At 33.0% G+C, this 21,383-nt stretch overlaps 1 protein-coding gene across 1 annotated transcript; it reads right to left on the bottom strand.

Annotated features, from left to right (window-relative positions):
- Positions 1-1,399: 1,399 nt before the first annotated feature.
- Positions 1,400-10,681, bottom strand: LOC145604510 (low-specificity L-threonine aldolase 1-like). Its single transcript, XM_081660395.1, has 10 exons — positions 10,486-10,681; positions 8,195-8,648; positions 7,459-7,570; positions 3,442-3,492; positions 3,121-3,192; positions 2,894-3,026; positions 2,722-2,780; positions 2,279-2,379; positions 2,118-2,184; positions 1,400-1,648 (listed from the first exon to the last, which is right to left on the bottom strand). Exons 1-10 carry the CDS (start codon positions 10,508-10,510, stop codon positions 1,607-1,609), a joined length of 1,116 nt encoding a protein of 371 aa, XP_081516521.1. The 5' UTR covers positions 10,511-10,681; the 3' UTR covers positions 1,400-1,606.
- Positions 10,682-21,383: the final 10,702 nt, after the last annotated feature.

Genomic DNA, 21,383 nt, shown 5'->3' with positions numbered 1-21,383 from the left:
TGTCGTGTCGTGTCAAAGATTGCCAGTTCTACTCATCATGTTCATGTAAATCTGGAAACAATAATGAAGAAGAAAAGCTTCCTTAGTCCTTAAGAAGGTCAAGTGTGGAGTTGAGTGTTGGAATTATTCCCAATTTCATGCCTCATTCTACACGTACCAAACACCTCAAAAGTCAAAAGTATTAAGGGGTTGTTTGGTTGCCAAAGAAAAACATGGGATTTTGAAAATCCTAGGAATTGAAATTTTTTGAAGTTGTTTGGTTAACAAATTCATGGGAAGTAGAAATTCCAATGAATTCCCATTTCCCACAAAATAGGGGAAGTTAATTACGGGGACCTAGGTAAGTGGAACTTCCCATGGGATTTTCCACTTCCCTTAGTTAACCAAACAATTTTTAGAATTTTCTAGGAAGTTCAATTTCATGGGAAATCAATTTTCCAAGTAATTTACAATTCCTACATTCAACCAAACGAGCCCTAAGATTTAATCCTCTATTTTTAAATACTTGCTTCATTTCTCCACGTGTGGAGTTTTAAAAGAAATTAGAGAAAATAATAAAATACGAATGTAGTGAGGTTGATGGAAGAATAAAAAATTGTAAAAAGTAATGGAGAATTGGAGGAGAAAGAATATGAAATAAAATATAATTCATGTTGGATCCACTAGTTAAGAGAAATAAATTAATTTTATAAAAGTTTTTAAATAAGGAAATGTAGCAAGTATTTAAAAACAGCCACAAAAGAAAAGTGGAGCAAGTATTTAAAAACGGAGAGAGTAAACAATATGTGCATTTGTACGATAATTAGGGTATTTGGTGCAATTTTTTTTTTTTACAAACCTCAAAGGTACACGGTGCATTTAAAAAAATTTAGGGGTACACGGTGCATTTTTCAAAACCTCAGGGATACACGGAACAATTGCCAGTTATAAATTTCTCAGTTCTCGACTACTTACATTTTCGCTAGCACTCTTACGCTAACATACTTTGAGGTTGGAGTTTGATTCTTAATAGTTAATACCTATTACAAACCTTATTCCAAATAAATGCAAATCAAACACCCCCTATCCCTCATACCAAATGCCTCATAACGTTAACATTTATTTATATCTTTTTCGGTGTAGAGAAAGCCAAGACACTGATAAGGACAAAATTCAATCCTAAGTCTTGTTGCTACCATTTAAGATTTAAACCAACTAAGTTAGTTACATCTACCAATCTTAAATGGTAGATGTAAATGGGTGATTTCATCTATTGTTAATATATCGCCAATAATTGGTAGATGTAAATGGGTGATTTCATCTATTGTTAATATATCGCCAATATGTTAAATAATCCTGTATGTTTTTAACAGCATCATCATGCAGAAGTACCATAGAAATCATAAAAATGTAGGACTCGTACAACGAATAGCTCATTGAAGCATATAGATGAAAATTAAAGAGTACTTGATTTACAACTTACAAAATGTAATATAGGATAATATTTATAATTCACAGAATTTTATTAAACGTGACAAGCTTCTTGAATGATCATAAAGAGTCAAGATTAAACAGCCTAGAGATCAATCACCGAATCAGTAAGTACTGAAGTGCAGTTCGACGTCTCTTACTCCTCAGTGTGTTCAATTGATTCTCCAGTTACTGCTTTCTGTCATGTTCAATTGATGAAGATTCTTAAATCAAATATTGATACTTTTGATAGAACATGTTTCTTTGAAGAGAACAAGAAATAACAGAAAACACTGACAAATATTAATCCAAAGTATTACCTGAGTTGAAAAAATATTCTGAATTTTAACATTTGTCTAATAAAATTATGAACTACAATTTGTTTGGAGAAAATACTCACCCTTATAAAAGCCTTAACCTATCTATGTTAATTTCACAATATGAATGTTAATGGTTCCACAAAATGCTATATTCACAATTTTCAAGTAATTGTACCTTTCATTGTACAAATACCGCTATTTCCTTGCCCATGTAATTGTACCTTATGAGCACATGAGCAAAGAAAGTACTTGGATTTCTGCTAATTGTCTTAACAAATTTACTAGGAGTAAAATAAAAAGAAAATGAGGTAGAAACTGTCAAAGAATGGACTAGAATTCTAATATTACCTGAATGCATGACAAAGCATATTGCACATCACTTGTTGTGATTTGATGGTGAATAACAATCCTAAATCTGAAAAGATTGTAGATATACGTTGTCATTACCAGAAACGAAGAGAAATCCATGTCAGCAAATCCTGATGATGTCAAGAGAAATGGATAATCACCTGAATTTGTTTTCTTGCATGACCAATACACCATGCTCCTCCAAGCGCTTGCAAAGTTTTGGTGCAGTTGTGTTCAAATTATCAGATACATTGATAAACACCTGATGGAAAAGGGAAATCAGGAACAGTAAGATGATTATTATCTTTTGAGCGCATTGACTAGTTTTTTGAGAACTGAATAGCATTTAGTTGAATCGAATTATCTTCATGGCTTTGTGATAATCATGACACTCTAGTCTCTATATGACTTGGGTCAAATATAAATGCAGTAGATAAGAGGTTTTGGGTTTTAAGTATAACCATTGTTCACTGCAATCAAATCTACGTGTTAAGGTATTTTACGTTGAGTTCAATTTAGTATAATGAGGATCAACAAAACCCAATGCTATAAGTTATATGCTGCAGGCTGGGGGAAAGGGGTAGGTGAAAAGATTTTTACTCACAATATTCGTCTCAACAGAACTGATATCAACTTTTAGCCCTGTAATCTTGTTCAATCCATCTGTCAGACAATTTAAAACCACAAAGTATATCAAACAAGGGAAAATTTGCGGGCACTATGAAGCATAAATGTAGGCCAGATACGGAAACAGTTCCAGAGGTAAGATTAATAACCTGCTAATAGCTTAGTGTTCTTATGGTCATCCTCAAGCTTTCGTACATTGTCCTGCAATGCAACTAAGGCAGCAGCACACAATATACCAACCTGTCTCATCCCACCACCTAAAGTTTTCCTCATAATCTTTGCCTAATCATTTAAATGCAGAGAAGGCCAAATCTAATTAGAGTTGATATATATAAAGGCAAAAAAATATGCATGTGTTTAGAAGCTTAAGCAGCACCTTTGATATAAAGCCTTTTGATCCTACAATCACAGTTCCTACAGGCGCTCCAAGACCTTTTGACAGGCATACCTGAAGTCGCGCATTGTGTCATGAAAAAATGTAAGGATAACATGTAGAAAAAGTTTTAAAGAAATAATAATAGGCATAACGCATAAGTTTATGTCAGAATGCTGGTTCAAGTTGTCCAGCAAATTACAAATGACCAAAGTTGGTATTCCCCTTGAAAATTTTGCTTTCGGAGTGATAAAATTCGCTCCGTATTTGATTAAAATAAATTCTTATGACTAAAAATGCCTCTTTGGGCAAGGTCATAATTACCGAAACTGAGTCAGCTGCTTGCACCAGTCTATCAACAGGAACCCCAAGTGCCTGCCAAAAAATGTATATGGAATTATTTAGTCCAGCAACATATGCAACTAAAAATCATTATTACAGTGATACTAGAATGGGCGTCAACCATCAACTTGGATGGATAACTCTTGATATAACTAAGGGTCAAAGGAAGAATGAAACACTAACAAGTTTGCTGTTGGTAAGACAGTAATAGTTAGTAAATTTTGGTAAGCATTCAATCCCAAATTTTACTCATTACTGAGCCGTTATCATTCAATATTTTATCAATCAATCAATCAATCAATCAAAGCCTTAATCCCAAAAGTGGGGTCGGCTAACATGAACCAAATTTGATTATTCCGTGTAGTCATCAACATAAATCTTTCTCCTCCATCCCTTACGATCCAAAACTTCATCCTCACGTAAATCCATGCACTTCATATCCTTCCTCACTCCTTCCAACCAAGTCATCTTTGGTCTCCCTCTTCCTCGTTTAATCCCTCCATGGTCCCACTCTTCCACTCTTCGCACCGGTGCACCCTCGGGTCTCCGTCTTACATGTCCAAACCAACGCAGACGATTTTCCCTTAATTTATCTACAATGCCCGCCACACCTACTTTCTTGCGAATAACCTCATTTCTGATTCTATCTCTTAAAGTGTTTCCACACATCCACCTTAACATGCGCATTTCCGTAACCTCCATCTTTTTAATATGCTCTTTCTTAGAAGCCCAACATTCTGTACCATAGAGCAACACTGGTCTTATGGCAGTCCTGTAGAATTTTCCCTTCAACTTTAAGGGAATGCTGCGGTCGCATAACACTCCCGTGGCCGCTCTCCATTTAAGCCACCCTGACTTAATCCTGTGGGTCACGTCTTGATCAATGTCACCATTCTTCTGGATGATCGACCCTAGGTACTTAAAACATTCACTCATGGTCAAATCCTTTCCATCCAAACTCACCACTTCATTGCTTGTCCCCCTCTGAGTGCCAAAACGACATACCAAATATTCAGTCTTACTCCGACTTAGCTTAAACCCTCTAGATTCCAACCTTTGCCTCCATTGCTCCAACTTGACATTAACCCCATCCTTAGTCTCATCCACCAAAACGATATCATCTGCGAACAGCATACACCATGGAACCTCATCTTGAATTGGTCTAGTTAATTCGTCTAGAACCGTTGCAAAAAGAAAAGGGCTTAATGCAGACCCTTGATGCAATCCGATTGTAATAGGGAAATCTTTTGTCAACCCTCCGCATGTCCTCACATTTGTTGACACATCCCGATACATATCCTTAACTAGGTCTACATACCTTCGTGGGATACCTTTCTTCAACATTGCCCACCAAAGTATCTCTCTTGGCACCTTGTCATATGCCTTCTCTAAATCAATAAAGACCATATGAAGATCTTTCTTCTTTACCCTATAAAACTCCATCATTTGTCTTATCAAATGGATTGCCTCCATAGAAGATCTCCCAGGCATAAAACCAAATTGGTTATCTGAAATGCTTGTGCATGCCCTCAACCTTTGTTCAATCACCCTTTCCCACAACTTCATAGTATGGCTCATAAGCTTAATTCCTCGATAGTTAGAACAATCTTGAGCGTCTCCTTTGTTTTTATAAACCGGGACCAAGGTGCTCTTCCTCCAATCTTGTGGGATCCTTGTAGCCGTCCATATCTTGTTGAAAAGGTTTGTTAACCAATCAATACCAATCTTACCCAAACACCTCCACACCTCTATCGGTACCCCATCAGGGCCAACCGCCTTCTTAGGTTTCATCTTCCTCAGTGCAATCTCCACCTCTACTCTCCTAATCCTTCGCACATACTCCATGTTGATTTCTTCATCACTCATAGAGGTATCTCCTATCACAACTCCATTACTTCCATTAAATAATTCATCGAAGTACCCCTTCCACCTGTCCTTGATGCCCTCCTCTTGCACTAGGACCATTTGGTTCTTATCTTTGACACACTTCACCATGCCAATATCCTTCCTTGCCTCTTGTCTTCTCTTTGCCATCTTATAAATGATCCTTTCTCCCTCCTTGGAATCAAGCTTTTCATAAACCTCCTGATATGCCTTTTCTTTTGCTTGGCGAACAGCTGCCTTTGCCTTACTCTTAGCCTCCTTATACGCTGCAAAGGTTTCATCACTCCTACATTTTCCTAAGGCTTGATAGCATTCCCTTTTTTGCTTAATTACTGCTTTCACCTCTTCATTCCACCACGAAGTATCTCTCTGTACCGAAGTTCTTCCCCTTACTTCCCCTAAGACCTCTTTGGCCACTCTTAGGAAACAGTTCTTCATTCGTAACCAGGTCATGTCCGGATCCACCTCTCCATCCCAATCCGCTTCTTCAATTACCTTTTCTGTAAAAACCTTAGCTTTTGCATCCCTTAGGGTCCACCATCTTATCCTTGGTTCTTCTTGTCTAACTTTTTTCTTCGCCTTCTCTTTCAGACGAATAGTCATTACCAATAGCCGGTGTTGGGTGACCACACTCTCCCCTGGGATAACCTTACAGTTTATGCAACTTTGTCTATCTATGCTCCTTGTGAGCAGGAAGTCTATTTGAGTTGCATTTGCTCCATTCCGAAAAGTTATCAAGTGTGAATCCCTCTTCTTAAACCAAGTATTAGCCAAAATTAAATCATATGATTGGGCAAAATCCATAATAGCTTCACCACCGGCGTCCCTCTGCCCATACCCAAAGCCTCCATGGACACTCTCATAGCCATCTCGGCTCGCCCCAACGTGCCCATTTAGATCCCCTCCAATATATAACTTCTCTGAGTGGTGGACACCCTGCACCACCTCGTCTAGGTCCTCCCAAAATTGTCGTTTCTCTTCTGCATCTAAACCCACTTGGGGAGCATAAGCACTGATAACATTCACAATCTCCTTGCCACATAGCAACTTCAGCCTTATCAACCTATCGTTCTTCCGATAGACCTCGATCACCTCTTTTGCCAACCTCTCATCGAGAACCACACCAACTCCGTTCCTAGCTCCACCATTCCTTGTTCTGTGGCTCGTTTCTTGCCCAACATACCATACCTTATACCCCAAAACCAAGCCTCGAGCTCCTTCTCCTGTCCATCTTGTCTCTTGGAGGCACATGATGTTCACGCGTCGTCTTTTCATTACTTCTACCAATTCTGCTGATTTTCCCGTAAGAGACCCCACATTCCAAGAACCAATCCGCAAACTAAATTCTTTTCTCCCACGCTCCCTCCTGATCCCAACTCCAAGTCCTTGATTATTTGACACCACAATTGGGCAATATGGCGCGTCGCTTCTGGGCGACGACCTAGCAACCCTTACATACTTATCACTGCACCCGGGTCTGGGAAGTGCAGCGCGTCGCTCAGTAGGGAACGCCCCAATGGCACGCCCTTGCTCATTTGACACCACACTCGGGCAATGTGGCGCGTCGCTTCTGGGCGACGACCTAGCAACCCTTGCATACTTATCACTACACCCGGGTCTAGGAAGTGCAGCGCGTCGCTGAGTAGGGAACGCCCCCACGAAAATATCTGTTTGGCTCATGTCATGGGATGTGACGAAGTTTTATACTGGCTGTCACTGGCCTACCGTAACCCTCCTCCTTTATCCAGGCTTGGGACTGGCAGCGGGAAACCCACTGGCGGAGTTATCATTCAATATTTTATAGCACTTAATAATAATACACACAATTAGCCATATGTCAGTACTCCCACAGAAAGCAGATGACATACTCCACTTTCGCCATCAGAGAACAGTATTAGGTACAATTACTATCGAGTATGCATTACCCTTTCTATTATTTGATCTTTTTCATTTCGTTGTAGCTTACTGTCTCCTATGTCCTAAACTCCTAATTACTACTCTATTATGAATGCGTTAACTTCTTGGAATGAAATCACAGTTTAATTTGGTCAAGAGGACATTAAGTATAGCCATGATTCCATGATTAAAAATTATGTTCTATAAGTTTCCACTTACTGTTGCAGCATTGAAGATTCGGGCCCCATCTATATGAAGCTTCAAACCATGCTTCTTTGCCAGCTCTCCAATCTTGTCTGTGTACTCTACGGACAGGCATCGACCACCAGAGCTGCAATGCAACATCAATAATGGTTATTGGCTGTTACAGAAGTTGAGTGAAGGGTAGTACAAACACTACTGATCAATTTACCAAGCAGCCAACTGCACTATAAAAAACACTACTTCTCTAATTAACAGACAAAATTTACTAGATTGACCATCCAGTAAAAGTTGCCTTAGAAGATAGGTCATTTCCTGGAAACATAGAAAAAGAGTATAGGCGGCTATTGCAGCTAGCAAGAGAAGCAAGGGTTACTTGTATGAATTTACATTTCAAGGGATGTAAAACTATAATACTGGGAGGAATTGGAAGAAAAATGCTGGTCGTTCCTTCCTTTTCTCTTCTTCTCTCCCTTCCTCTTCCCTCCACCTTTGTTATTCAAACATATTGTAAGAAATTTCGAATAAAGTCAGTGAAGACTGAACGATACAAGTTTATACATACTGTAATTCTGTAGTGCAACAACTACGCGCAATCCAGCCTATTCCTGTTCTAACAAAGTAAAGCAAGCACTTTGCCCTGGATCAGGTTTTAGAATTCCTTCGATTACAACAAAAAATCTATAACAAAACTAGAACACCCAATCTATGCAAATAAGAAAGCATAGCAATTATATCAAAGAAGACTACTTACTTTGCATGTGAGTTTTCAATACAAATAAGTCTAGTGATGGGAAACACAAGCTCTCCTTTAGGATCTCTGATGGCAGCCTCAACCAAATCCAAATCCATTGTCCCATCCTTGTTATTCTTAACCGTTCTCGGATGGACCCCTCCAAGAGTTGAAATACCACCATTCTCATAAATGTGGATATGAGAGATATCTCCAAGAATGACTTCACTTCCCCTAACATCACAGTGCACAAGCACACTAATGAGATTACCCATAGTCCCAGAAGGAACAAACAGCGCTGCCTCTTTGCCCATGATTCTTGCCATCTCTGTTTCGAGGCGGAGAGCAGTTGGATCGTTACCCAATACATCATCATCAACCTCAGCATTTGCCATTGCTACACGCATTGCTTCGGTGGGCTTGGTAACTGTATCTGATCTCATGTCCACCACCCTTTTTACCATCTCGGCATTATCTAAAGAAAACAGAATGAATATTTAGTAAACTCATTACTATATTTTTCATAGAGATTTTGTTTCTTATAACATAGTAACATACAACAGTTACTTTCACTTGTATCTAACTACAAGAAAATTATTTGAAGTGGACTATAATAATCCCAACTTTAAGCATCTTAGACAAAAAAGCGATCTAAGAATATCTGATGATCAAGATTCATCTTTCTTACCACTTTACTCATAAAACAACTTCTATAATCTGTCAATATTGATTTTATCAACATAGCTTGAGAAACTATGAAGAGTTGCAATGTTTGTGACTTGTTCAATTTTCTTCTGTTTATTCTGCTTCATAGATTTCTTATCGGCGTTCTACGTTATGTACATAAAAGTCTAATACTAACCAAAAGAAAGGCAAGAAAAAGAAACAAAAGGAAAGTTTTTTGACAAAGATAAGTTTTGATTCCTAGTGTCAAACATGCAGATGTTAGCTAACTTAACGGATGCATGGTACGATTTTCACTGCCCCTTAGATAACAGGTTTATAACTGGGAATGGATTTGTACGTAAATTTGGAAAGAAAATCTATGTTTATTCCCTTGATCACTCAAGACGACCCCAAATTGTCTATTTTTCTTCAAATATTTCCAATCCCACCTAATACCACTGCTCTCAAGTGGTAATGCTGCTCTCAAGTGGTAATGGATGGTAATGGAAAAACACGAAGAAAAAACACAAGTTTGGAGGATGAGATTATTTTCCCATGGAGGTTGTTTTCCTTATTAAATTACAACTAAAATCCATTCCCATTACCGCAATTTATTACTGGCTATCAAATGGGCCGTTAGGAGTTTAGCGGATATATACAACACAAGAAATTCGATGAAATCTCTTCTATATCATTGTCCTTGAATTAGTATTACACATTACACAATATAGAATCTAACTTTCCTTCGCATAATCATCAATTTCAGAGGATTGACAATATTCTCAAAGCTTAATATAGAGTAATAGATAAAAATAGCAATTCTCAAGTGGTACTGGATGGTACTGGAAAGACGTGAAGAAAAAACACAAGCTTGGAGGATGAAATTATGTTCCCATGGATGTTGTTTTCCATATTAAATTACAATCAAAATCCATTATATTCCCATTACCGCAATTTATTACTGGCTACCAAACGGGCCGTTAGGTGTTTAGTGGATGTATACAACACAAAAAATTCGATGAAATCTTGTCTATATCATTGTCCTTTGAATTAGTATTACACAATATAGAATCTAACTTTCCTTCACAGAATCATCAATTTCAGAGAATTGACAATATTCTCAAAGCTTAATATAGAGTAATAGATAAAAATAGCAATTCTGTTTTTCACTAAAAATTTCACCATCAATCAATGAATCAAACCAATGAAACAAGCAGAAATCTCCCCTAAGAATTAAATAATAAAGGAATTAACCCCAGACTTTGCAAATTAACCCTACTTAATGCTTTTTGGTATACATAAATTATAAATATACATGAGAATTGAGAAGTAGTGAAGAAGAGAAGTTCATGGGAAGCAGAAAACAGTGAAGCTAATTTGGTTGATAAAAACAAGAAAAATGTGAGAATAATATAGAACTTCCCGTTACTTCCCATGATCAACCGAACAACGTTATTCACTTCCTAAGAAATAAAACTACTATGGAAAATCAACTTCCAACAACTTTTTACGTTCAACCAAACGATCACGATTCGAGGATCATACATTAGAACAATACAATAATTTCAAACCACCAAAATAATCACGCATGCAAAATTGATGAAAAAAAATAAATAAAATCGATCAAAGAAAAGATCAGAGATTACCGTTTTGTGATGCAACTTCACCCATTTCACCTGAAATTTCACACAAAAATACAAATTTTCAAAATTTTCAAAACAAATTTGTGGGTTTTATTTCAAGATTAAATTCTTGAAAAACCCTTAAATTTGATTTCTTGATCTTTTTTTTTTTCTAGCACTTTCTTGAGAAATATGAACAAACACAAAAACCAAGTATTTATTATGTAAGTGAAATTATGAAGTAAGGAAGAGATAACAAAGACACGTAAATTTGATGAAAAAGAAAAGTGGACAAATTGGATGCCACATCAAAAACTGAAGTTTTGTGTGACAGTGAAAAAGTTGAAAACAAACAAACAAATAAATTTGGTGAGACCAAAATAAATGGATCAAACTACTTTGGACAAATTCAAATTCCCCACCTTTTAATTCAATTTTGGTCTAAAAATTCTAAAAGTGGTAAGGATTCCACGTATGGTTATGGTATTAATTGATTTCTGCATGTACCAAACATGTGTTTTTATCATAATTAACTAACTTACTTAAAATTATGAGACTATAGACTTTTGTCACACTCCGTTGCATGAGATTTTTTTTATTTTTTTGGGTTTTGTCATGATCGGAATGGGATACCCACTTCTAAAAGTGTCTCATTAGTCGTTGTCGAATACTCTATCCGATTCATTTTGTTCATTATCGTTCAATTTAAAACATATTTCACTTTATAGTGAAAAATTTTGACAATGAATATTCATTGATACTCGATATAAGAAAAAAATAGATATAAAGCATTTAGGACTTTGATAGATTCTTCTTTTTCAAAAAAAATTGAATGTTTAGAGATTTTTTTTTATCTAAAAACGCTTCCCAAATGCAATGTTTGGGGCTAATAGCCCACTAATTAAGTTGAGTCTTAATGTCGTGTCTCACCCCATTAATCGTTGTTGTGACTCAAGCTATGTTTCATGGACTCAGGTATTAGTGTCAATATAAATATTTATACAAATGAACATAAATTCTATATGAATATTAAAAGTCCTGAATGAACATGACACTCTAAAACAACAAACAATATGTAGTTTAAATTATGGATCATACCAATTGATTAGTTGTTAAAACATCAACACAATTAAACTAAATCGATGAATAAATATATCCATATTCATTCAAACACCTAGTAGTAGTAGTAGTACAATTATACTCTCGAACAATGGAATAATAGAGGTGAAGGAGGTGAAGCACATACCCATTTGAATCAATTCTGCTGAATTTCTCCAATTAAATTAAACTTGAATCAACCAATTTGTAAGTAAATTGAACGAATAACTTAGATTAGTAAGCACTCTTTTCACAAGTAAAAATAAATTCTTAAACCCGAGAACATGGACGTGTGTATTTATTTCATGGACGTAGTTTCATGTCTTTAATAAAAAAAAGTATAAAATGGCCCATGTCATTTGGGTAAGAATGCCAATTAGGAGAAGATTTATAGGGCGAATCATTGATGACCAGGAAAATAAAGTTAAGAAAAAGCAAAGTTGTTATCTACCACGTAACGAAGTATTATTTTTTATTTTGACAAAAGAGCTATCAAATAAAAAAGAAACCAACAAAAACTAAAACAAGAAATGTAACAACAGTTAAATGTTTGAATTGTGCGGTTTTAATGTAGGGTTATATGTTTGGTATTCGATTTCATTTTCGGTTTAAATTTGACTCAATTCTACGAGTAATTCAAATTCTAGCTTTGGGTTTCGTGGAGTTAATTATGAACCATTTTCAAGCCCGGCTATGGACAAGTTTTTTCGGACCCCCGGAGCAGCGGCCCCATAAATTAGGGGCCCATAACTTAAAAAAAGACGCTAACTCAAAAAAAAATAAAAAAAAAAATAATCTCGCAAATTTTAAAGTGCACCATGCCTATATTTTTGAACATTTAGTAAAAACAAATATGAACAATTACAAATTTTGAACATTAGTAAAAATCTGAACATCACACATTTTGAACATTTAGTAAAAAAATTCTGAACTATTACAATGCACTACATCTGTCTACCTTTATACTTTTAAACATTTAGTTAAAAAAAAATCTGAACAATCACAAATTTTGAATATTTAGTTTTAAAATTTGAACATCCCATATTTTGAACATTTAATAAAAAAAATATGAACAATCGCAATGCACCATGCCTATTTTTTGAACATATAGTAAAAAGATCTAAACAATCACAAATTTTGAACATGTAGTTTGTCTGACTCATAATAATTCTTTTGTAATATAAACTGAACATTTACTGCACATAAAATGAATATTTATTTATAAAATATGAACGTATGAATTGCATGTTTATGTTCGTGTTCATATTTTGTTACTGAATGTTCAGTTTTTGTTAAAATGTTCAAATTATTATTATTTTTTTTTTTTTTGAAACAATGTTCAAATTATTTAATTAAATGTTCAAAAGTATACACGTGGTGCACCCTTATATTACTAGGTGCACCATGGTGCACAAAATAACAATTGTAATATTCTTACATATTCACCTTCTTCCCCGTAAAAGACTACTATTTCAAAGTAAAACCCAAAATACTTTCTATCTAAAACTAAATATTTGACTTTTGCTTTTAAATTTTCCAAAAAAAAGATAAATTAATAAATATATAAAAATAAAATAAAACTCCCTTAGTTAAACGTCTAATTTTCATAATTATCTCCAATTCACAAATTAAGCTGAAGAGAACATGCCCTTAGGAAAAATTGAAGGAGCCTAATAATACGAATATTTTGGCTCTATAATTTGTAGTGTTGTACTAACAAAAAAAAAAACACTCTATAATAATAACAAGGATATTTTGACTTTTACCACCAAAATTTCTAAAAGTTTTATTTTACCATCAAATAAAATTCTAAAAATTGTTTTTTACCACATACCATTAAGAAAACCGTTAAATCTAACGGTGTTAAAAAAAATTCTTCGATTATCGTGAGCCAAAATTTTTTTTCAAAGGTTTAGGGAGCAGTTTGGCCCTCATGTCCAATTTGATGTCAAAATTGACAAAAAAATGATTGAAAATGCCTTGTTTTGCATGTTTCACGCAATTCGAAGTATTTTTAAACACGCAAAACGAGGCATTTCTGATCTTTTTTATCAATTTTGATCTCAAATTAGACCCATAGGGCTAAAATGTCCCCCCTAAACCTATGAGTAACATGTTTTGCGCACGAAAATCAAAAAGTTTAAAAATTCCGTTAGATTTTTTACGACAGGTGGTAAAAACAATTTTTAATTTTTTATTTGGTGGTAAAATAAAACTTTTAAAATTTTGGTGGTAAAAAACAATTTCTTGATTTTTTTTTTGTGGTAAAAGTCAAAAAATCCTAATAATAATAAGCAAATTTTGTCAAAAACTACCAATTAAAGCGCATATTTTGAAAACAACTATCTACTCATTTTTTTTTAAAGAAAAAAGAACTATTTCAACTAGAATAATTGACATGTAGGTTCCACTTTTTACCTTTACCTCATAAAATCACCATCTAAATTGACTAAAATACCCTTCATAAAGGTAAAAAATGATAAAAAGTGGGACCCAAATTCCGAAGATCCTAGCAAAAATTGTTCGAATGTTAGTGCTACTTAAGTTTTGTACAACTTTGTGGTAGTTCTATTTTTTTTTTTTTTTAAAAAAAAAAAAAAAAAAAAAAAAAAAAAAAAAAAAAGCCTAATAGGTAGTTGTTTTTAAACACGTGCTTTAATTGGTAGTTGTTGACAAAATTTCCTTATAATAATAATATTTTTAAACTTTTAAAAATAGTCCTTGAAAAATTTAAGAGCCCAATTTTTTATAGTTAGAACAGGAGCACCAAATTGCCAGAGAGAAGGCCCTAGCCATTTCAAAACCATTTAACTCAATGAGGTAGCCATGTAGGTTGGATTATCAATTACGACTATAATTAATTGGGCTAAATTACTTAATTTCTTTGACATAATTGTGGATTTAATTAATTAGGGGACAATTATTGATGCAAAACTAATAAATCATCAAATAATAAAATTTAAATTCATTAATTTAATTTTCATTTCAAATGACATCACGCAAGAATAGTTTAGAGAAATGACATCAACAATTAATAGCTAAATAGTTAATAAAGTAATACAATAGCTATTAGCTAATACGAGTAGTTATTAATTATTAACTATTAATTATTACTCCCTCATTCCCTCTGTCCTTTTATTAAAGACCTGTATTTCTTTTTTGAAAAATCAAGATTACAGACCTATTACTATTTTAAGGTTGTACTATTTGAGAATATTTTTCAATATTTAATGAGTTGTCGTCACTTTTTTGTACTATTAATGACTTTTTACATCAATTTCCAACACTTTCTATCATCCTCTCTTCAATTATTCTGAACCCAATAATTCTGAACCAACTTTCTAGATTTTTGTGGAAAAACCCAAACAGATTTTTAATAAATAGACAAAGGATTATGTAACTATTAACTATTACGGAGTAAGTATTAACTATTAGCTATTAGCTATTAACTATTAACAATTAACTATTAACTTCAATTATTAGTTCTCGTCAAAAAAAAAAAAAAAAAAAACTTCAATTATTAGTTATTAATTATTAATTTTTAATTATTATATACTTCAAAGCTTTGATGCAAGATAAGCTACCAATATGTTGAGCACAAACTTATATAGATGTATTATTAGTGAGTAAAGTAACCACGCAAATAATTTTTCGTACTTTTTTAAATGTATAGTTGTATCACTTTTCACACGTATATAAAAAAAAATGGCATCCTTATTTTTGGTTGGTAAGAGAAGGACATGGCTATTAATATAAGAGACGTAGGGCCTGTTCATATTTACTGAACTGATTGGAGCTGAACTGAACTGATTGGAACTGAACTGAACTGAACTGAATATTTTATGTGAGAGGGAAATTAAGAGCTGAACTGAACTGAACTGAACTGATTGGAGCTGAACTGAACTGAAATTAAGTAAATGTGAACAGGCTCGTAGTTTGGTCTAAAAAATTATCTCAAAGCGACCCAACTTAATTTTAGGGTTAGACTAATAGTGGTAGCTTTTAAATAAAATAATCCCTCCGTGTTTTTTTAAGTGATGCATTTTTCATTTCCGGCCGTGTTTTTTTAAGTGATACATTTCCTTTTTTGGCAAAACAATATATTAAAATATTATATCTCTCTCCTCTCATGGTCACCACCCAAACCCACTACTACATTTTTTATTATATCTTTCCTCTCACATTCATTACTTTTCAATAAACTATTAACCCCACTATATTTTTTTAACAATTTTTTAATACTCCACTACCCCACTTACCTCTTATTTTATTTAAGTCAATTAAATTGCCTAAAACTATGTGCCGGTCAATATGTATCACTCAAAAAAACACGGAGGGAGTAAATTAAATGAGGGAAAAAGGTCGAAAAGCAAATGTATCTACTAGAGTTAATAAATTTGTGAGTAACCCATGGTGGTTGTCGATACCGCAGTATATCTCCTGTAACTCCTATATTACTAACTAAGTAACTCCTATACTCTTAATCGAGTAATCTACGGTAACTGGTCACACAGTGTGGCGAGCCACATATAAAAGTTAGTGAAAAGTATAATTTAGTCAATGAATATTAGTTGAATAAGGGTTTATCCTTGTTTTTTCCTTGTCATTTTTTGGCTTAGCTTTTAGGTTATTAAGTATGAATAAAGGTTATCCAAGCTTATTTACTACTAAAGTAAGCTGTCATAAGCCTCTCAAAAAAAAAAAAAAAAAAAAAAAAAAAAAAAAAATGCTCTCATAATGTATAATATTTTTAATAAATTTATACTACTATATATAAAGAGAAAGGGCATTTTGGTTAATAAATTTGATTTTTCCCATAATGCCCTTTTCTTTTTGCACAATTACATCTAATAACAACAGTTAAAAAAAAAAATTATAACTTCCCTTACGTGGTACTAATAAAAAAAAAATAACTTCTCTTAGATGGTTAACTTAGGCCTATTTTTTTATATTCACTTGCACTTACAAACTTCTCTTTTGTTGTTTAGTACTAATTCATTTGCATACATATATATGCTAATTCATTTGTATCACATTTGTATATCTTTCCCTAATTAACTACCCCTTATTCCTTGTCAAAAAAAAAAAAAAAAAAAAAAAACCTACCCTTTATTCATGTTAAAAAAAAAAAAAAAAAAAAAAAGAACTACCCTTAAAACTAACTACTCATGCCACATTAAAAAATAACCACCAATAAAAACTTTTTTTTTTTTTTTACAAAATCAAAGTACAAAAACTGCTTTTTACTGTATTTTAGTTCAAGTAAAACTGCTTTTTTAAATTAAAAAACTCTTTAAAAAAAACCAAAAAAAATAAAAAATTGTACAAACTACTTTCTTTAATCATACATATATCTTAGGAACAAAGTGGTTCAAAACAAAAAAGAACATTGATGATCTTTTAGCCATGGTTAATTTTTATCATCAAAAAAATTATTAATTTCTTTATATATAGGCAATATTATTTAACGAAATAAAATTATAAATTATGAATAAAGTAAAGTAATAAATTTTTTATATTTACGCGTGTACTTCTTAACTTGTTTAAATTAATAAAAACTAGATAAATCTTCAACTGTTAGGGTTCTTAGGACCTGTTCATATTTACTTAATTTCAGTTCAGTTCAGCTCCAATCAGTTCAGTTCAGTTCAGTTCAGTTCCAATCAGTTCAGTTCAGTTCAGTTCAGTTCTTAATTTCCCTCTCACATAAAATATTCATTTCAGCTCAATTCAGTTCAGTTCAGTTCAGTTCAGTTCAGCTCCAATCAGTTCAGTTCAGCTCAGTTCAGTAAATAAGAACAGGCCCTTAATATTATTATTTGGTTTCAACAATCATTTTCAAACATTATTTAAAAGAAGCAATGATTTATGACCAAAATCGAATCAATTATGTATGTATTTCCTCGTCGTAAGAAACTAAGAATGATTCTTGCGTATAATCATGTCATAATGCTTGAATTTTATAGGTTGGCGAGAATCATAACTTTGTTTATAGTATAAAAAATAAATATGCCGAGCATGAGATGATAAAGTATAATTCATTATTTGGATTATCATCATATAATTAAATTGATCAAATTTTTTATTATGTAATTGTTTTTTTAATTGATTTCTGCATGCACCAAACTTGTGTAGTTGTGTTTGATCTTGATTACTACGTAGTTGCCTTCGACTGTTCCATTATCGTCACTCGATGATGATTTTATTTATTTTTATAAAATTAAATAATCGGAGTGAGACACACCACGATTAAGGACCTGTTCTTTTCAGATTATTTTCAGTTCAGTTCAATTCCAAATATCCTCCTCTCATAAAATATTTAGTTCAGTTCAATTCAGCTCAACTCAGTCAATTAGAACAAACCCTAGATCTATATATTGTAAGCTGAATTTAAGCAATTAAGTTCATATAGGTTCTATTTTTAAAAATTATGGCATTTTCATGAGTGTAGCAAATTACATATTAAGCTCGAATATATGACATCACTTAACAATAGAAAATCCAATTTTAATCTAACATTATTTTAAAAGATGCATTTTCTCATTAATAAGTTTGAAAAGACGACTATTTTGTTTCTACAAAGAGAATACTTAACCAAAGTTTTGGATCATCTCTCCATCCCCCCTTAGAGATTGTGACCTCGTACCAAAATAAGAATTTTTTAAATAGTAAAATCAATTTATTAATAAAAAATCATACAACATGTACAAAAGATATTCGTATTTAATAAAATAATAAATTCATAACATATTGAATCAAATAAAGAATTCTTTCATATAAATCACGATTGTCGAGTAGCTTTTGCATTGTGTAGTTGTGATAATGATTTTCATCTAATTTATCTGATTGTACTTCAAAAATTGATAAATTTTGCAATACCACATAATTCGTCACCAATGAAACAATTTCACAGTTTTTCATCAAAGAAGAAAAGCAATTTTTTGCCTTTCTAAGGGGAAAAGAATCTTCCAAAGAAGAAGAAAAACCATGTCTTTTAAGCGAATAAAGTTTATGTAGAAGAGATAATATAAACCTAAAAACAACAAGGAAAACATTAAATATAAGACAATTTTTGAAGGATAGAAGTGCTACCATACAACTTTTAGTCTTCTACAATTCATTTGGAAAATAATGGAGAAAGGTTGCGGTAAGAATATAGGTCATGTTCTTTTCACCTTAAAAAAATAATATTAAGTAAAAATAATTTCAGTTCAGTAAAAATAAGTTCAGTTCAGTCGAATTAATTTCAGTTAAGTAAAAATAATTTCAGTTCAGTAAAAATAAGTTCAGTTCAGTAAAATTCAGTTTTCTTAAAGAAGAATTATAATAGCAAATCAGTAAAAATAATTTCAGTTCAGTAAAAATAATTTCAATTCAGTAAAATTAAGTTCAGTTCAGTAAAAATAAGTTCAGTTCAGTAAAAATAATTTCAATTCAGCAAAATTAAGATGAATCAAACAGGGCCATAGTCCTCTAAGAATTGCGTTCAAACTTGGCAATTACAATGTGCTATTACGAGAGAGCGAGGGGTAATTTAGTTGGTTAGAGTTTCCCTTCCGATTTAAGGGAATCCTAAAATCAATTCTCATCACCAGTGAAAATTTTGGTAGTTGGGATTGAATTCTACTGTTAGTTTTAAGGAAAACTGATACAACTTGTGTACAAACTTTTACAAATTAACTAGTTTATGACCCAATTTTTTTCCATTTTATAGCATTATTGACTTGATTTATCTATCAATTTACCCTCCTTTGTTGTCGTATACTTCGTAATATGTATCCGGTCAATATAGATACGTAGTTTAAGAATGCATTTTTAAGCTTGCCCAAACCCGCCCTATTTTCGGGTCAAATCAGGCCGGGCCGAAATTGATCACCTCTAATTATCATGTTCTTTACTAATATTACGGATGTTCTTTAGATATATAAAGAACATAAGGTTGGATTTTTTTTTTTACAAAATAGTTATATGTTCTATACAAAACAATTATATGTTCATTACAATACAACTATATATGATGTTCTTTATAAAATAGCTATGTTTTCTTTACAAAATAGTTGTATGTTCTTTACTGAACAACTAAATGTTCATTCCGTCTTTTTAAAAATAAATAAATAAATAAATAAAAAATAAAAAACGGATGCATCCGCCTCCATTGAAAAAATTTCAAGAAAGAAAAGAGTCATGAATTTTATTGTATTTAATTTAATATATTTATCTTGATATCAACTTTTATAAATTTTATGTGGAAAATATTAAAGATATTTTAAGTTCAAAGTGCATCTTGAATTCTTGATTGTTGAAGGTTGTGAAAAGTTAAATTAAACAACTCTTAGTTAAGAGATGTATAAGCTTTCAAAATTTTAAATACCAGCTTCTATAAATTTTAGGAAAAATTATTCTAATAATCCCATCTTTGTCCGATTCGCTGTTAATAATCCCACCTTTTGATTATTATCTAATAATCCCACCTTTATAAGTGATTTTCTTCTATTGGTCCCTAACTTGTTGGTAACCGGTTTTAATAGGTGGACATGCTACGTGTCACTTTGTAATTGGTTGAAAATTAAAAAATAAATAAAAAAACTAAAAAAATAAAAAAAATGAAAATAATAACTTAGCCACCTCAACCCCACGCTACCCTATTCAGACTTTCGACAGCCGTCCCTTCACACCCCCTCCACCATCCGGCAGGCCCCTTCCCCACGCCCACCACCACCAGAATTTTCCCCTCTCCACGACCCACCTGATGACAACGCCTCCCTCCCCGAAATCCACCACGAAACTTTAAACCCAGCCCCAAAAATCTTCCCGTCCCCTATTTCCGACCTTAAAAACCACTCCTATCACTTTCCTTTTTTTTTTTGAACAGTACTCTTATGATCCAATCCCTTTCCTTGGTGTCGAACAATGTTCAAAAATACCCAATGCATCCAAAATCAATAATTCAATCCCTTTTATCATCAAAAAAGGACCCAGGCCATCTTATAAAAATTAGGAAAATGAATTCTCATAATTTGATATGAAGAAATTGAATAATTTAAGGATGAAATGCAATTTAACTCAGATAAATAAGAAAAAAAAAAATTATACTTGGAGATTGATGCACCGAAAATGCCGGCGGCCGTGTGAGGAGAGAGAAAGGGGTTGGGTTAAAAATTTCGTGGTGGAATTCGGCTGTCGGAAGTTGGGATGCGGATGCGTTGGCGTGGGTTTGGAGTGCTGGGTATTTTTTTTCTTTTTTTTTTCAAAAAAAAGTTTCTTTTTAAGTTTTTATTTTTACCAATTACATAATTACACGTGTCACATAAATTTTATTTTTTAAAAAAATAACCCATTATACAGGTAACCAGTCATAAGGGACCATTAGAAGAGAATCTCATATAAAGGTGGGATTATTAAATAATAATCAAAAGGTGGGATTATTGATAGCTAACCGGCCAAAGGTGGGATTATTAGAATCAATTTTTCCTAAATTTTAAGTGTATAGAATTAAAGATGTTTAAAGTTCAAAATGCATCTTGATTCTTGAAGTTAGTAAGTTACAAAACAAGAGTTATAAATTCATAAAAGTGAATCAGCTCAATCAATTGAATATAACGCATCATAATGTTGAATACATCAATGCTAAAGTCCCTAAGCACTAGTTGTAACATGAAATTGCAGTGTCAATATTGTTGATAACTTTATAGGATGCTATCATCTCAAAGATCGATGCAAGGAGTTGTCACACATTTCACTCTCAAAACTCGAAAAAATGAGTATAAGCTTGAAGTACTTGCACTTTCCTTAAGCTACCCGAACACAAAAAAGACATTGCATAA

Source organism: Chenopodium album, chromosome 22 (genome assembly GCF_948465745.1).
Source record: "Chenopodium album chromosome 22, dcCheAlbu1.1, whole genome shotgun sequence".
NCBI lineage: Eukaryota > Viridiplantae > Streptophyta > Magnoliopsida > Caryophyllales > Amaranthaceae > Chenopodium > Chenopodium album.
The sequence above is the reverse complement of the archived record's forward strand: the minus strand, read 5'-3'. Positions and strand labels throughout refer to the sequence as shown.

Bases quoted from the DNA above. Each gene is read 5' to 3' on its own strand.
- LOC145604510 (XM_081660395.1), bottom strand. From the start codon at position 10,510: ATGGGTGAAGTTGCATCACAAAACG. The intron at 8,649-10,485 runs GTAATCTCTGAT...TGTTTTCTTTAG, and splicing joins TGAAGTTGCATCACAAAACG to ATAATGCCGAGATGGTAAAA. The intron at 1,649-2,117 runs GTAATATTAGAA...TGAACATGACAG, and splicing joins ATGCTTTGTCATGCATTCAG to AAAGCAGTAACTGGAGAATC.